This window comes from Xiphophorus maculatus, chromosome 22 (genome assembly GCF_002775205.1).
Source record: "Xiphophorus maculatus strain JP 163 A chromosome 22, X_maculatus-5.0-male, whole genome shotgun sequence".
Lineage (NCBI taxonomy): Eukaryota > Metazoa > Chordata > Actinopteri > Cyprinodontiformes > Poeciliidae > Xiphophorus > Xiphophorus maculatus.
The window spans coordinates 27,973,783-27,991,566 of NC_036464.1; the positions used below are offsets into that span (position 1 = coordinate 27,973,783).

At 40.0% G+C, this 17,784-nt stretch overlaps 2 protein-coding genes across 4 annotated transcripts in view; both read left to right on the forward strand.

Moving 5' to 3' along the window:
- LOC102229707 (GDNF family receptor alpha-1-like) overlaps positions 1 to 17,784 on the forward strand; it is a 117,626-nt gene that overhangs the window by 15,763 nt on the left and 84,079 nt on the right. Inside the window, exon 4 of one of the 2 annotated variants that reach the window (XM_023327467.1) lies at positions 13,783 to 13,950. The exons of the other annotated variant lie outside the window; for it this stretch is intronic. Within the exon in view, the coding sequence (XP_023183235.1) occupies positions 13,783 to 13,950 (168 nt within the window). The remainder of the gene's footprint in view (positions 1 to 13,782; positions 13,951 to 17,784) is intronic. 2 annotated transcript variants of the gene reach the window in all.
- Positions 1,562 to 9,849, forward strand: LOC111606580. Of its 2 annotated transcripts, XR_002752117.1 has the most exons (3): positions 1,562 to 1,796; positions 2,299 to 9,050; positions 9,553 to 9,849. XR_002752117.1 is itself a non-coding variant. In XM_023327466.1 (2 exons), the coding sequence occupies exon 2, from the start codon at positions 2,650 to 2,652 to the stop codon at positions 8,746 to 8,748; it is 6,099 nt and encodes a 2,032-aa protein (XP_023183234.1). In that variant the 5' UTR covers positions 1,562 to 1,796; positions 2,299 to 2,649; the 3' UTR covers positions 8,749 to 9,497. The 2 variants fall into 2 exon arrangements, 1 of the variants encoding a protein (XP_023183234.1); XM_023327466.1 differs by lacking the exon at positions 9,553 to 9,849 and having other exon boundaries at positions 2,299 to 9,497.

The window sequence follows — 17,784 nt, forward strand, 5'->3', positions numbered from 1 at the left end:
AGTATGACTAGTTCAGATTTTAGTTCAGATTTTTCATTTCTGTGTGTTTTGTATGGCCTTACAGACTCAACTATCCAACCTCCTCCTCATTAGTTTGCTTTGTTAAAGACTCCCAGATCCAGTGCTGACATTACTGTCCCTGCGCCTTGAAGCCTAATCAATAAAGCACTGTGTTAGATTGGAAACTTGAGGCCGTGCCTACAAGAATCTATTGATTGCTCAGTTTTTTCCCCTCCTCTGCTGCTCCTCTTATTGTTTTCTGCTCAAGCTCTTCCGTTCAGGCAAAGATCAAAGGTTCTATCCTTTGGGTGTACCATTCCAGACCAAGTTACGCTCTGAGAGAAGCACTTGTCCTGCTTGGGGTTTTTGTTTTCTCTGACCCTGTCTTGTCTCTGTACAGACTTATTTTTCACAAAGAGACTACAGTCATATTTGAGTGCATAATTGTGTAAAATATAGGTAAGACCTAAAAGGAAAGGCTGTAAAAAAAGGTAAAACTCTGCATTGTAAAAGAAAGCTTTTATAGTACATCAATAACTGTTAACTTCAATGACCCAGGTAGAGATCCGTTTTAGGGACGGTCAAAAGAACACTTTTATATTCAATGACTCACTGTAAAACTCCCAACCAACCTTTTAAAATTCCTGTTCCCAATGGTGGCTACGTGTCGTCTGGGCATTTAATCGTCCACGCTGTTTCAAAAATGACACATCCAGCTGTGGGCCCGTTGGCACTTTGATTTTTACCAGCAGCTCGTACCAACAGGTTGTCAGTCCAAACGCCGGCTTGCAGCACCACGAGCCAAGAAAATCATTTAATAAAAAAGGTGACCAGATTTGAGTCCCTTTGAGAGGCCTTAGATTGGATGTGAAGTCGAGGGGTGATTCATCATAGTTAATAAATGTGGCTGACAGCTGAAATCAGCAGGAGGGAGCTTGTGCCAGGTCTGCCTCCCGCCACTGCTTTTATACTGCATGCAGATATGGACTATTAACTTTTCACATACAGCTGCAGACACCTACACAGATGGTTATGTATGAATTAGATGCTAAGGTGGTGCAGAGAGACTCAGGTAAGGACTGTGTTGTGAAAGTGCACAGCAATGACTTCAAAGTATAAGAAAGATATGAGTTTTAAGTTCTTTTTCCCTGATATTTTGAATGTAATAAAGCATAAAAACCCAATCATTGCCTTTTTAAAGCTGATGTCTCACTGGTACTTATCTTGCCACATACGCTGACTGTTGTATCAGACAATATGTAAGTGGGTGGATTTCGTGGAAATCACTTGTTTGTATGTAGAAGCAATTCGGGCATCTGTTGAGGTGTCACACCACCATCATATAGATTCCTTGTGACAGTCCCACAGGTCACTGGAGAGACCATGTATCCATTTGGACCTAGGAACACCTGTGGTTCCCCGGGAATGAGCTGGGTAATGTCTCTGGTGAGAGGAATGTGTCCCTTCTGCACTTGTTATGGCTGGTACACAGCAAGATTGTAAAATTGTTGACTGATTTTCAAAATCTGAGAGACCTCAGACATGGTGATAAAAAATTGTAGGTATGTGTGAAGTCAAATCAGAAGGAAGAAAAAAAAAAAAAAAAAAAGAAAAAAGAAAAAAAGTTGTGCGTTCCCACACGGACCTAAAAGCGGGACGGACAAGGAAAAAAAAAGAGAAGACGGAAGTTAAAGCCGTCAAACAAAGAGGACAGGAGTTTGGGACTTTTTGAATCACAGATCCTAGTCAACCTGTGTACAACTGGATGATCTTTTAGATGAGCAGAGAGGCAGCCGGTAAGATATAAACTGTGTTGTTATGAGATCGGACCGCAGAGTTGTCTACAATCCAGTTTGGCCGATCGGATCATTAGTGACAGCTGAACTGAGGTGGTGGATTGCAGCGGCGACGCTTGCCGTTCATTGACTGATGGACTTTTATGATTGAATTAATTATTGCATTGATGAAATGGATTTGGGTAACAAGTTCAATTGTTAATTTACCATCAACTTCAAAGAATAATTTAAAGCTAAATTTATGATAAATATTTATTATTAATGTTGAGAAGCAGATGTTTGTATGCTAAGAAATGTATGTGTATGAAATGTAAATATTAACTTGGAATGCACTTTAAAGTTAAGTTAAAGTTAACATAAGTTTAGTTACTTGTGTATTTAATTTTGATTATTTTGTATATTTAATTTGTGATGGGTTGCTTGGTATTATTTATATAATTTGCAACTAAGTGAAATTAATTTATACAGATTAGTAATTATTATTTTTTGGGTTTGTTTAAAGGTTTTTACCTGCATCTTCTGGATCAATGGTGAATATGTCCATACACTGAAATAAATGGAAGTAAAAGCAAGGAAAACTGTTTGGTCCTTCGAGTAAAATCCCTGCCATTAAGAATCTGCATGGGGTCATCCATCCCTTTTCAAGTGGGGAAGTGCACAGTTTAAAAAAGAACTTGACAGTAAAAACCGGCCAAAAAACCGGCAACAGTATAAACCAGCGGCATTGAAAAACCGACCACAAACTGCTGATGAGAAAGAAAGAAACTAATTGAAGGATCTTGTTAAAGAAGAGACAGTAGCTGACATCATTTGTTTGCTTCATATCTGTGAACAACTGAGACTGATTCAAAAGATGGCAGAACCAGCTGATGAGAAGTCTGTTGAACAACTAAAGATGGAGAGAACGACAGCAAAGAGGTTGTTGACTCGATTGATCAATAACATAACTCGGACGCATGAGGACATGACTGAAGAGGAATTAAAGGACAATTTCAACAAGCTCAACATAGAGGCTGGAAAAGTAATGGCAGCAAATGATGATCTGGAAGCAAGTCTCATCGCAGAAGTGGAATCCAAATTGGGTGAAGATGACGACGCTGCACTGACTGAACAGCAGAAATCTGACCTGGAAAAAACTGCAAATGAATGTGAAGCAAAAGTAAGAGAAATCAAAAGTTTAATCCAGGAGACCCTGTGGAGAACTTTTGGGAAAACTGAACTGTTAATTGCACTTCAAGTAGCAGAATCAGAATGTGAACATGTTGCCACTATTGCACCAGGAGTGGAAAAAGAGGCATATGACTTCACCCTCAGTCATCTGAAGGAACTTTTAAAGGCTGCAAAAGAAGTTCATTGTCGCTGGAAAAGATGGATTCCTCATGACTATCGGGATGAAATTCAAGATCGGCTGAGAGGATTGGAACTTAGTGTCCCAAAGTTGGTCTCCAGGACAGCAGAGTTCATTAATGCAAGATTAAAAGAAGATGAAGGAAAAAAGGAGCAAACTGTAGCTTCCCAAAATTATTCATTACCAACCATCAAGCTGAAACCAACATCTCTCCCAAAGTTTCTTGGAAACAGGCGTGATTTTTATAGATGGAAAAGGGACTGGGAAGCTCTTCAAAAACAAGGAGAACCAACCGGTTCAAGAGAGGTGAAAAAAGTGCAGCTACTGGACAGTCTAGATGAGAAAATCACAAGAGACCTTCGCTTAACCTCCTATAGCACTCCAGAAGATATTTTTCAAGTCCTTGAGAACCGCTATGGAAATCAGACAGCTATTGCAATTGAAATTGTGGAGGAGCTACAGAGAATTCCTGCAGTTAGGGGTCACCAGCCAAGAAGAATCGTGGAGTTGATTCAAGCTGTTGAAAAGGCTCTTAAGGATTTAAGTGACCTTGGAAATACTGGCGCCATCAAAAATCCTCTGGTGACAAAGTCAGTTGAGACCAAGCTTCCTGAAGCTCTGAAGAAGGAGTGGCTCGTTTATGCAGCTGATAAAAGGAATGCTGTGGTACCAGAGAATCGGTTTGATCACCTCCTTGCATTTCTGAAAGATCAAGAAAATATTTATGAGCAACTAGAGCAACTGAGAGAAGAAGAACCAAGTAGGCGAGAGACCCGAATGGAGCAAAGACACGCCAGAACCAAGTCAGTCAAAGCAATTGATGACTTCGTAAGCTGTGTTGTCTGCGGCGATGGAAAACACAGAAAAAGACTCTATTTTTGCAAACAGTTCAGAACATTAACACTAACTGAAAAAAGAGCTGCTGTTAAGAAGGTAGGAGCATGCATAAAATGTTTGGAAATACATGATGATAAATCATACTGCAAACCTGGGTTTTTGTGCAAGAATCAAAGCTGCAGGAATGGGGAGGATCCACATCACTATTATCTATGCCCAAGTGCTGAAGCTAAGAAAAGCAACACAACCCAGAGGAGGAACCGAATTGGCCCACAAGAAGACAAAGGTAGCAGAAAGTATACTGAAGATCAAGAAGAATTTCTTAAGAAATTGTCACCTGATTTGGCCAGACATTGTAGAGATGTATTTTCAAATACTGCATCTAGAAATTTTAATACAACTCAGAATCAGTTAAATTTCCTGATGGATAGTGGAGTGCAGGAGCTGCCAGTGTTAATGATGCTTCTTGAAGTAACCGCAAATGCTGGACAAAAGATTGGCACATTAATTGATCTGGCGTCAGATACAAATTACATAACACACAAGGCTGCAAGCAGATTAAACCTCAAGAGTGAGGAGATCACACTCATTGTCCATGGAGTTGGAGGGATGAAAGTTTGTGTGGAGACTAAACGTTACCTCCTGAAAATTCGTGTGAAAACCTCCAAAGGCACTCTGAAACCTTATCAGCTTGTTTGTTATGGACTTGACAGCATTGCAGACATTCATAAGCATGTCAAGGCAAAGCAGCTGAAAAGATTTTTTCCAGACGTACCACTGGATGAACTTGTAAGACCCAGAGAAATAAGCTTACTTATAAGCCACAGGGAAGGTCAGTTGACACCACAAAGAATTAGAGTTGTGGGGAACCTTGTACTGTGGGAGGGGCCCTTAGGAAAAGTGGTTGGAGGAACCCATCCAGAATTGTTTGAGGAACTTGCCATGACAGCTCATACAACCAAAACACATTTTGCAAGGTCAATGAGGGCAGCTGCTGTGAGATATGAAGAAGTCATTCATGAAATCCCACAGCATCCGCCATTAATTCATCAGATCTCCAACCAACTTAAGGCATCAAAGACTGCAACTACAAGCCAAGATTTCTTGGAGTGGTGGAGATGGGACAGTATTGGCACGGCTTGTGAACCTAAGTGTGGAGGATGTCGTTGTGGAAACTGTCAGCCGGGAGGAAAGGCGATGACGCTCGCTGAAGAAAGGGAGCTTGAGGTAGTGAAGGAAGGCCTCACCTACAATGAAGGAGACAGCCATACAGACGAACCTCACTGGCATGCTAGGTACCCATGGTTGGAAGATCCAGCATCCCTGCCAGACAACAGAAATGCAGTCGAAGCTACATTTTTTAGAACAGAGAAGCAACTGGCTAAAGAACCTGACTGGAAAGCTGCTTACACTGAACAAGTGCATGACATGCTTCAGCGTGGAGCTGCAATTAAATTGTCTGAGGAAGCAATCAACAAATGGAACGGCCCAGTGTGGTATGTAAGCCACCTAATTGCTCCAAATCCACACTCAGTGACAACTCCTGTAAGACTTGTGTGGAATAGCAGCCAGAAATTTAAAGGGATAAGTATGAATGACCTGCTGATGAAAGGCCCAGATGTCCTAAACCAGATCCGTGCTGTCCTATTAAGGTTCAGAGAAGGAGCTTATGCTGCGTTAGGAGATATAAAGAAAATGTATAATTCTGTTTGGCTGGAGGAAAGAGAAGTTCACTTGCACAGATTTATTTGGCGTGATTCTGAGGATGAAAAAGTTGGAGATTACGCAATTACAAGAGTGAACATTGGAGATAAACCTGCAGGATGCATTGCACAGTTGGCGATGCGAGAAACTGCAAGTTTACCCTCATTTATTCATCTTGAAGAGGAGCGACAAGTCCTTCAGAATAACAGCTATGTTGACGACATTCTAACATCCCACAATGACCCAGACAGGCTAAAGGAAATCACAGAAAATGTGGAGTGCATTCTCAAAGCTGGAGGTTTCAAACTCAAACCTTGGGTGTTTTCTGGGCAAAGTGGGAGGAAAAATTGTAACAACAAGCAGGATGAAGTGAAAGTAAAGACCATGGTTCTACCAAACCAAATGCGGGATGAGGACAATAAAGCACTCGGTCTGGGGTACATTGTGGAGGAGGATAAACTCCATGTCATGGTCAGCATAAATTTTTCAAAGAGGAAAAAAAAGATGCGACTTGGACAAGACCTCCAGTTGGACCAAATCAGAAGTCAAACACCAAACCCTTTGACAAGGCGAGAGCTCCTCAGTCAGGTGTCTGGTCTGTATGATCCAGTTGGCTTAGTAACTCCTGCAAAACAGAAGGGGGCAATCCTGGTGCGGAAAGCTTTCCAAGAGGCAAAGAATGTGAGTAGCCAAGTAAAAGACACCTGGGATTTAGCACTCTCAAGTGACCTTAGAGAAGATGCAATCAAGCTTTTTGAAGAGTACACTCAGCTTAGTAAGATCCAGTTTAGCAGAGCATTAACTCCCTTTCATAACAGCAGTGACCCTTTAGCAATTACATTTTCAGATGGAAGTGAATATTCTTATGGAGCAGTGTTGTATCTGAGGTGGGGATCAGCTCGAGACCCAATCATTAGGCTGGTGGAATCCAAGGCTAAGCTTACTCCATTGGAACAAAAAGGTGAGGCTGTTAAAGCAGAGATGTGCGGAGCAGTGTTTGCATCACGATTAAAGAAGTACTTTGAGATGCACAGCCAAATCAAAGTTGAGAGGTGGTATCACCTCATTGATAGTCAAACAGTTCTTGGAGCAATTCAAAGAGAAAGCTATGGGTTTCAATCATTCTTTGCAAATAGGATTGGAGAGATCCAGAGCAACACAAGGATCCAAGATTGGTGGTGGATTCCTGGGAATCAAAACATTGCCGACATCATTACCCGAGGAGCTAGCCCTCAAGATCTTGATATTGACTCTAAGTGGCAACAAGGCCCAGCATTTCTAAAGTCTCTAGTTGAAAAGTGGCCAATTAAATCATCTAAACAACTTGCTATTGATGCAAAAGGGAGCATCACCAAGTTGCAAAAGAAGGCATTCATTGCTGTAACCACAAGGACTGGGATAAAGGAATCAGAGCTCAAACAAGAATTACCGCAAAATCAGGCAGAGGTTTTGGCAAAGAAGCAGCGGCCATCAATATCCATACAGAATCTGATAGATGTTAGCCGCTTTAGCAGTCTGACACGACTGGTCAAGACAATTGTCTGGGTTTGGAGAGCAGCGAAGAGATTCATTAAGAAAAATCAAGTTGCAGCTAAACCAAAGTGGGAGGCAGTCTGCTCAAGAGGGGTAATCTCTGTGAGAGAACGAGAGGATGCTCTCAGGGATATTTTTCTTGCTGCTCAGATGGGTGCCAACTTTCCCAACACAACCATAGATAGGTTGGTGGTTTATCAAGACAAAGAGTCTGGATTATTAGTCTGTGGCGGCAGGATACAGATCTTTAGAGAAGACAGAGCTGCAGTTCCCATCATACCCCATGATGCCTGGGTGTCAACACTGTTGGGCCGAGAAGCTCACAATGCTGCACATGATGGAATTGCTGGAACCCTACTGAGGATGAGGAGAAAAGCCTGGGTTGTAAAAGGACGAAGGATAGCCCAAAAGATTGTTGACAATTGTATGGTCTGTAGGAAAGCTCGAGCTCTGAAGTGTCAGCAGTTGATGGGTGATTTGCCGCCTGAGAGGGCTGAGCCTGCACCTCCTTTTAAGTTCACTTCAGTCGACCTCTTCGGACCTTATTATGTCAGAGATGACGTCAAGAAAAGGGTGACGGTTAAGGTCTGGGGAGTCGTTTTTTGTTGTATGGCCAGTAGAGCTATTCACACTGAGTTGGCAAGCTCGCTTTCCACTGAAAGTTTCCTGATGGCCTATCAGAGATTTACTGCAATTCGAGGTCACCCACAGAAGATCTGGTCTGATGCAGGCACCAATTTTGTTGGAGCAAAACCAGTTATGGAGGAGCTGTATAGGTACCTGAGCACCCAAAACAGATCAGATTTGGAAGAAGCAGCAGCAAAGAATGGGACTGAATGGGTGTGGAAAATCCTTCCCGCAGACTCACCTCACAGAAATGGAGCTGCTGAAGCTGCTGTTGGCATTGTGAAAAAAGCTTTCCAGAGTCTTGGTCAAGAATTTGCACTGACTTTCAGTGAATTTCATACAATTCTGTACAACGCTGCCAATCTTGCAAATGAGCGCCCAATTGATGCGAGAATACAAAGTCGAGAGGGTTGTATCCAGTACATAACACCTAACAGTCTTTTGCTTGGACGAGCATCTCAGAGTGGTGATATGAGAATGTTTGATTTTTCCAGCTATTCATTCAAACGACTTGGAGCTATGCAAAATGAGGTTACTAAGTTCTGGAAAAGTTGGAGGCAACTGGCTGGTCCTAACCTTTTTGTGAGGAGTAAGTGGCACACTTCTCAGAGAAATGTGGCTGTTGGGGACATCGTCTGGTTGTGTGACCAAAATGCGCTTAGAGGGCAGTTTATGCTGGGCAAAGTTGTAAGTGCAAGTCCTGACAAGAAGGGTGTTGTGAGGGACGTAAATGTCCAGGTTGTCCCAAGTTATTGCACCCCTATAACAAGACATGTCAAGCAAAGACCAACTCATCCACCAAAGAAAGACAAAATCAAGACCACCATTCTTCACAGGGATGTTAGGAGGCTCATTGTCTTAATACCTGTAGAGGAACAAATGGAAAGTCAAACCAAAGAGTAAAAAACTCCAGATGTACCAAGATGACAATGGGCTGCGATCTTCCCATTGATTAATGGAAAGATCGAGTGGGAGGTGTGAAGTCAAATCAGAAGGAAGAAAAAAAAAAAAAAAAAAAGAAAAAAGAAAAAAAGTTGTGCGTTCCCACACGGACCTAAAAGCGGGACGGACAAGGAAAAAAAAAGAGAAGACGGAAGTTAAAGCCGTCAAACAAAGAGGACAGGAGTTTGGGACTTTTTGAATCACAGATCCTAGTCAACCTGTGTACAACTGGATGATCTTTTAGATGAGCAGAGAGGCAGCCGGTAAGATATAAACTGTGTTGTTATGAGATCGGACCGCAGAGTTGTCTACAATCCAGTTTGGCCGATCGGATCATTAGTGACAGCTGAACTGAGGTGGTGGATTGCAGCGGCGACGCTTGCCGTTCATTGACTGATGGACTTTTATGATTGAATTAATTATTGCATTGATGAAATGGATTTGGGTAACAAGTTCAATTGTTAATTTACCATCAACTTCAAAGAATAATTTAAAGCTAAATTTATGATAAATATTTATTATTAATGTTGAGAAGCAGATGTTTGTATGCTAAGAAATGTATGTGTATGAAATGTAAATATTAACTTGGAATGCACTTTAAAGTTAAGTTAAAGTTAACATAAGTTTAGTTACTTGTGTATTTAATTTTGATTATTTTGTATATTTAATTTGTGATGGGTTGCTTGGTATTATTTATATAATTTGCAACTAAGTGAAATTAATTTATACAGATTAGTAATTATTATTTTTTGGGTTTGTTTAAAGGTTTTTACCTGCATCTTCTGGATCAATGGTGAATATGTCCATACACTGAAATAAATGGAAGTAAAAGCAAGGAAAACTGTTTGGTCCTTCGAGTAAAATCCCTGCCATTAAGAATCTGCATGGGGTCATCCATCCCTTTTCAAGTGGGGAAGTGCACAGTTTAAAAAAGAACTTGACAGTATGACAGTTTTGGTTGTACAGTGTGTGTACAGCACATTTAACATGCACCACACCACAAACCAATTTTACTCACCAACATTCAGATGCCAGATGGGAAATCTCACAAAATCTTCAGACCAAAAGTGAGTTCAGAGTAAATAAACATAGTCGACTGAGAAGAAGCAATGGCTATAGCTCGCAAACTATGTTTAACAGAGGAAAAAAATGATAGAATAAGACATCTCTGATGTCCAATGGATCTTCTGGTGCACTATGGCAGTTGTTTTGTTTTCTTAATTTGAATTCCCTCCGGTGCTTCCATCACATCGCTTTTCAATTGACTGCAAATCACATTTAACAAATTGTGATGATGGCAGGAATATTGTTTAAGATTATCTTAAGAATCATCTTTATAATTGGGGCATCCTTAAGATTGTTGAAGGGAGAAATGGGGACAAAAATCATGAAAGTCTTGCTGAGAGAACTAGGCTTTAGCTCTGTGGCCCAATCTTGGATAAGGAAAAGACAGTGGATGGTGCTAGGTGGATGGATATTGTGTTCCTATTTAAACAAACCATTTATTTGAAGTGTGTGGTGACTAATAGGCTTTGTTTGAGCCTGACAAGCTGTTAAAGCTTTGCTTAGATGTGAGATGAAACAGGGACATGGAATACCACCATAACCAAGTATAGACATTTTATTGAAACCAAATTAATCAAAAGTATGTTCAAACTCCAGCCATGCATTATGGCCAAAGCACAACCCAGAAAGTAGAAAAAAAACATTTCATATGTCAATGATGAGATTGAGTTTGTGAAGTTTGTTTCATCCCAAGATGACCTGGCATGAGGAACTACACAACTGTTGTGTAGTGGTTTTCCTACTTTTAATGTCAGTTTGGACAAGAAACGTATACTGGATTCCTGGCCTTGTTGACTAAAGTAAAACTTAGCTAAAATACAGGGCCTGAACAAGTCAAAAGCAAAGCAAATCTCTAGTCATTTTCTGGTCTGCATGTGGGTTTGACTGTTGCCTTTCACCTTGTGCCACATTGTGCTAAATTGGCAGAGCAAAACACAATGTGGTGACCGGCCAAAGGCAGGTGCCATAAAGCCATGGGTTTGTGTTAATCTTCTGTTTTAAGCTCTCGACTGAACACAGTCAAATCACAGGATTAACCAGCCCTGGGTCGAGCCTTTAGGGAGTTTCATTTGTCCTGCAGTTTCTTAATAACATTCTTAACCAAAGCCAACTGTTCTGTGCTCAGATACTTTCATACAGTTTCATTAATCTTAAGTGGAATTTTCTCATTGTTTGTACACTTTGCTTAAAATGCTTTTATGCTCAGTTATAGAAAAAAAATCACTCTTTGCCCCGAAACTTTATCAACAGTACTATTAAATGCAACCAGTTTTACACTTTTTTTATACTTTGAAGCAGTTTGAAGCAGATTTCCTGTAAAAATCTTATTGAAATGCTTCGGAAAGCTTAGACTCAATGACCTTTGAGGAACATTATAGAAATAAGAGCCCTCTCTAGCACTTTTGATCTTAAATACTTTAGACTTCCCTCATCTGTACTTCAGCAGCAAACAGTTGTTACAGAGGCTTCTTTTAGGCAAAAATTAGTTTACAATGTGCTCTCAATTTGTTGAGCTCTGGGATTTGTTGTCCTATTCAGCCGTGATTTCTGTCAGTTTTGATAGATTATAGATAAGATAATTGATTTCTAGTATTTCCTTTGGCATAATTTACTCAACTTTTTTCAAAGAAGCTCTTTTTCCAGCTGCTATCACATACTAAAGAAAACCGTCTTTGCCTGCAGTTCCACATCTCAGTCTTGATTGAAGCATTATGTCAAGCTGCAGCTGTTTATTCGCTGGCAGCTGTGACATTCTAACTCCTAGAATGTCACAGCTGAAGTCTTTATTTCTAGAAGAATAAAGATTTTCTGGGTAGTAAAAGTTCACACCTACGCATGAGGAAAAGGTTAATCCCAGATCTTGATCGTGAAGCTTTAGTAAATTTACTGTGGTTTGTACAGGTATTTCACATTTTGCCATGTTCCAACCAGATATGTCAAGGTATTTTGGAGGACTTTATGTTACAGGTCCATACAAAAAAATTCCTCATAGAATTTGAATGCTGCCATCACCATCTTCCACAGTGAGAGGGACTTGACCAGGGTCATGTACAGTGTTGGTTAACATTTTGCATTTGGACCCCCAGTTTTTTGTGAGGGTTAGGAACCATAACCACCCTTGAAAAGCTGAAATCTACAAATACTAGAGATCTCTTCTAAAAACATTTCTAGTTTTCTATTTTAGGACTGTAAGGATCAACCACTTTAATATGCACAGTGCAAACTGTGGTAGCACTACCGCTGAAGCTAACAAAAACGAATGATGCTCCTGGATTGGCAGCTTTGCAAACATCAGGTAGTAGCTTGTTCAGCAGCATTGCGTCTAGTTAATTAAGCTTCCGAAGCTGCATTTTCTTTCAGACACTTTACAAATTCTTAAAGCCAATTTTGCCTATTCACAGATTGTTTTTGGTCCACAGAAAAATCTGTCAATTGATGAATCCATGAGTACTAAACTGGGAATACGTGGGTGTCCAGTTCTGTTATGGTCTCATTTAATTAGAGCACTTTCTGTCACTTGGTAAACTGCACTGAACTATTAACTCTTCTGTTGTTTTTACATGTTTGACCAAGATTGTGAAGCTGTTGGTGTATTTAAGTGTGCTGTACTGGCGCAGAGTTACCAAATGCTTTTGTAATTCAATACATTTATGTCTGTGTTGAGAAAAAAAGAAATGTTTTAAGTCAGGTCAGCTGTTTTTCTGTCAGTATCAGCCGATACTAAACCTCAGATATCTGCATTGGATTTCTAAATAAAAGGGGGATAAGTGCAAATCATATAAAAAGCATTTGCACTGCTGGCAGATGTTTTTGTTTTTATATACATGTATTCATGATACATGGATTCATGTATATATACATGAATCCCTTTATTGGTTCCACAAAATAGAGGCAGTGGGAATGTCCCCCTCTTTGCCAGCACTTTTTTGCGATCAAATTGATTAAAATTGAATTCACAAGCTGTCCCATGTGCTCATGTTGGGTCAACAGCCTCAGCGCCCCTGATGAAAGCAGCGTTTCCAACTAACCCATAGCTTTTCTCCCTCTTCTCTCCCATTCTGTCCCTCCTCTTTTGATCATGGAGCAGTAGCATGCCTGAACAACAAATAAGTTCTCAACACACACTCTCACTGTTACTAATACTCAAAAAAAGAAGAAGCTGAGATGAGCTTTTGTTCTGAGCCAGCCTTTTTGCTCTCAAAGATGTTAAATGAGGGCATTGATACACAAATTTGCATTTGTTTCATCCATAACCATTGCTCTATCTAAAAACCTATAACTATGTGTCCCCAATTTGCAGAGCAACTTAAAGAGCTTCTGTTCTCCTGCTTGTTTCACGCCAGGCTAGCGTGACTGTTCAATCGATTTGCCTTTGTGTACTCTTCACAAATAAGTGGTCTAAACAGTGATCTATCTTCACTTGGATTGTGCAGTTTGTCAATTGGCAATTTAGCCAAGCAGTGCTCAGATTGTTCTTTAGCTGCGGCTCCTAATTTGCTGTTGTCGGTTGTGGAAGACTGCACTGAGCAGGTACAGAGCTGCTGTGATTGTGGTTGATTAAAGCGCTGAGATCTTCTCCTCATTATGTCTGCTGCGAGAAGGAACTATACTCCTTGGTGGCTAAAGTTCCTCTTTCTTTACCTCTCCTCTGTGGTGTGTCTTGGATTTCTTCCTGCTGTGTAACCTTAAACCGTAACACACCGTGCTCCTTTGTGCTCCTTTGTTCACCTTCTGCCACCTTTTACTTACAAAGAAAAAAACAGAAACCCAGAATGTCACTCTCTCCTCCTGACGAACTGCTTTCTGTTCCTGTTCTGCTGCCAGGTCTTCCCCCGATCCCTTTTGACCTGTGGGTTTCCCCTTTTACTCTTTTGGTGTCTTGACCTCCCTGTGAGCCCTGGTGAATTTTAGTCGGCACATCTTTTACAGAGGGTGGGGAACCATGGAGCAGCTCTGCCACTTCAGCTCCAGGCATGGGGGTTGCCCAGGGCAGAGTGTCCCAGGCAAGAGAGGCTATTCTGGGCAGAGGGAGCCCCTCCACGGAGCTTCAGGATCCCAGTAGAAACAGGAGGGCTCATCCCAACTGGGCCATATTGGGTAAAGAAATGTTATGTCTTTGTGTCTGATCTTGTATGATTGTTTTCACAGCGATGAAAAAAGACAGAATGTATAGACACATTGCAATGTCACGTCTCACAGGCAATGTTTTGCCGACAATGACTACCATTGGTTTTAACTCTCAAGTTAACAACATAATGGGCTAAATCATAAATATACGTGTGATATATAAAACACAGTGCTTTGTCAACACTATGACAACTAGACAACAAGATCTAAGGGTGTCCTATTTCACAGATCAGGAAAAAGTTTTAATTTAAAAAGAAATAGGAAAGGAGAGTTAAGTAGGACAGTTATGCAAGCTTGACTTTTACAACCTTTGCATGTAGATGTGCTGCAGAATTCAGCAACCTACATACCAACACTCAGAGATCGTCAGCAAAGCAGGTGTTTAATTAGCTAATCAACCGCCGCTGTGTTCAGATGATCAGTTATTAATAATCACAAAAGAAACATCCAGCCTGAAAACATGAAACTGCAACAGAGTGAATGTTTTGTTCAATGTGTGGGAAACGTTTGAGTATTGAATCCTGATACATTAGTGGTACTGCTGTCAGTTGCTATGGCAGGGAGTGTGTGTGTTGCATAGCCAACACAGAGAAATAAATAAAATAAGAATATGAGTGATTTTGAGTTACTTAATGGTTTTCTGCATGATTTTTGCCTTTGCTGTGGCGCACCTCACTAAATGAGTAATATCTACATCTCCATGTTTCATTTAGTTAACGGAATTGTTCTACCGTGGCAACGTGGCTATGGATGGCAATTAAAAGAATTGATTTTTTTGCCCTCCAGCATTGTGTCCATGTGCAAAATTGTGGACCTAAACAATAACATGCAACATCTATATTGACCCTTTCACATATGTCTACCGAGGAAAACGTATTTCACAATATATACTGCTATTGTATTATTGGCCAGGTCTTATGCTACATTATAAAAACTTTCTGGTTGAAAGTTTTTGACATCAAACTTGTCATCAAACTTTGATATGTCGTCAAATTGTTGACTTTGATTTATCTGTTTTCGTCCATAAAAGCACCATTTTCAGTGGTTTCGTACTCCTGGTTCATGTTACATTTTCAGTAGCAGGACATGCTAATCATGTCAAATGCATGCTAGCTAAGCTAGTGTTTTAAACGTAAACAGATTAGAAGTCATTTGAGTCAAACTCTGTCAAACTGGTCGTATGACCTTCAAGTACACTAGATCTTCCTGAGCTCATTATCCTCGCTAAAAGTTTCGCTGACAGTTGGAGTGTGTCTGTCCAGAGCAACCGTTTTGTCCATCAGGATCATCTCCAACACATTTGTGTTTCTCAGTTCAGCTATCCAAGAAGAGACAGGGATGGATGACATGAGGGGGAAGCAAGAGTAGAAGGGAGAAAGAACCGGAGGGAATGCCTGGTTTTGATGGTCCCCCTGTGCCATTTTGGCTTATGAATTTCCATATTAGAGGGCAGTCACTCTGCGTGACTGCTACATTAGTTTTATGGCCTAAAAAACAGCTTATTGAAGGCAGGTGGAAAATCATTCATTTCACTTCACAACCTTCTGAAAAGCCAACCTGCAATGTGTTTGAATGAATTTCATGTTATGATTCACTACATTCCAGGTTCATAAACGTGTGCTCAAACACAACTCCTTGTGAATTTATATATTCACAGCAAGGACCAAAAAGGCATTCATCAGTCAAGAAAGCGAGGCCACGTGCATAGAGCGTCATTTATGTGTGGATGCACATTTGCATTCATGCACAGCCAATCAGAAACAGAAATGCTCTCAATTTGGCAAACACTTTTAGCTGCAGGTCTCGCCGAAGGGATCAATGAGGCTGTGAGCTGGAATCACGATCATGGACAAGTACGGACTAAACACTGAGGGGCAGAACGCGTTTTATTGGCTTGACTTCACTTCTCCACTCACCTGTTTTAATACTCATTCTTTTATTTAGAAGATATTTAAAAATTTTTAAAAGAAATCATTTGCTGAAAAATATTTTTCTTTTCAAAGAGGCTGATCTGGAATATTCCCAAAGCTAAAATATCAACTTTTTACTGACAACTTTAAAAGCGGTTGCAGAAATGGTCTGTTTTCTTTGCTTTGTCCAGTTTCCTAATCTGATATCTTGTGCTTTTAAAGTTTTGAAATAAGCTATGTGACAGCTGCAGATGATTCATCTGAGTCATAAAAAGTATTCATAAATATATCACAACAATAATTCACTTGCAGTGACTGAGGATTAACGATAGTTAGAAAGAAGCAGTAAAAATAGATCTACGCTTTCAAGTCTCACTGGACACCTGCACTTTTGAGGATTTAATAGCACATTATAGGTCATAAACATTCATATTCAATAAATTAGAATGTTACTGACCAAGACACACATTATATAAACTAATCACATCCAGGCTGATGTTTTCAAGCCTTTACTTCTGGTAATTGATGTTTTAACGCTCAACCTACTCAAAACAGATATTTAGGATGAGAATATTACCTCAAACAATGAAAAGCATTTTATTGAAGAAATATGGATTTAATGAAAAGTATGTTTAACACAGCAAAATGAACTTTGCCTGAAGGTTTGAACAAGCACACACTCCACAGCGGAGCCGGCTGGGAACTCGTGAATTTGGCAGTTTTTCTCTGACATTACGTTGTCTCTCTGCTAGTAGCACAGAGACATGCAGTACAGCGGCAATATGGTATGCAGTGAAGGTGGAAAGAGTGTGAGCAATGTGTACACAAGCTTTATTGACAGCGTTAAGACCTTCCTCCAGGCTCTGATTGGTTATTTCTGAGAGGGAGAGGTGCATTTCTACAGATGGCAGTTGGACCACTGAGGAGCTTATGTTCTGTATCATATTCTACTGTCAGGACATAGAAACAGTTTTAACAAAAATGTAACCACTGAAATTGTAAAGGTTGTTATTTTTAAAAGGTACATTTTATCTGACAAATGAGCCTCATAGAATCAAACAGCTATAAATCTGTCACGCATTACATCGGAGCTTCAGCCAGTTATAAATAGAGTAAAACTACTTTGCTTTTAGTGTTTAATGGGCTCAGTACAAATTGACCCCATTAAAAATAGAATTTACATATTTAAACTTTAAACATGAAACAGTGTTCACTTTGTAGGGACACTTAAGTCCTCTCATGGATCTCATGTTAATGCTCCTGGGACAGGATAAAAACACACTGCAAATTATATGGGAAATATTTGATCACAAGTCTAAGAAATTGAGAACAGTATAAGAAAGAGAATAATAATAAAAACAAAATAAAATAAACACTACTAGTAATCGGCTGCCCTGAATTTTAAATTTCAGCGTTATCCACAGAATATCCCTTGCTGGTCAACATCCAGTCTTTGAAAGATTCTGGAGAACTACAGAAACATTCAGCTGGCAAAGCTTGGAAATCAGTTCAGGAGTGGTATCTCTTTCTCAGAAAGTTTTCTCGTTAGAACAAGACGATTATGTCAAAGTTTTTCATTGTAGCGTGACACAAAACTCTTTAAAGCAAGGACAATTTTCGCTATTCTATTTTATATTCATTATAACAAGGAAGTTTCTCCATACAACAGGAAATAAAAATACACTCAAAATACAATACATAAAAATTATGTCTTGTTCCCAAAAGGTATTGTTGTTTTGATATTACAACCTTTTTCTTATTTGTAAGATAATATATTATGTTTTATCAAGACGCCTTCTTGTTTTGACAAGTTTTATAACTTGAGAAGTTCTTATTATAACAATATAATAAGAGCTTGAATTTATTCCCCAGCTCTGGCAGTTAAACACTTACT

Coding starts and splice junctions, on each gene's coding strand:
- LOC111606580 (XM_023327466.1), top strand. CDS start 2,650: ATGGCAGAACCAGCTGATGAGAAGTCTGTTGAACAACTAAAGATGGAG.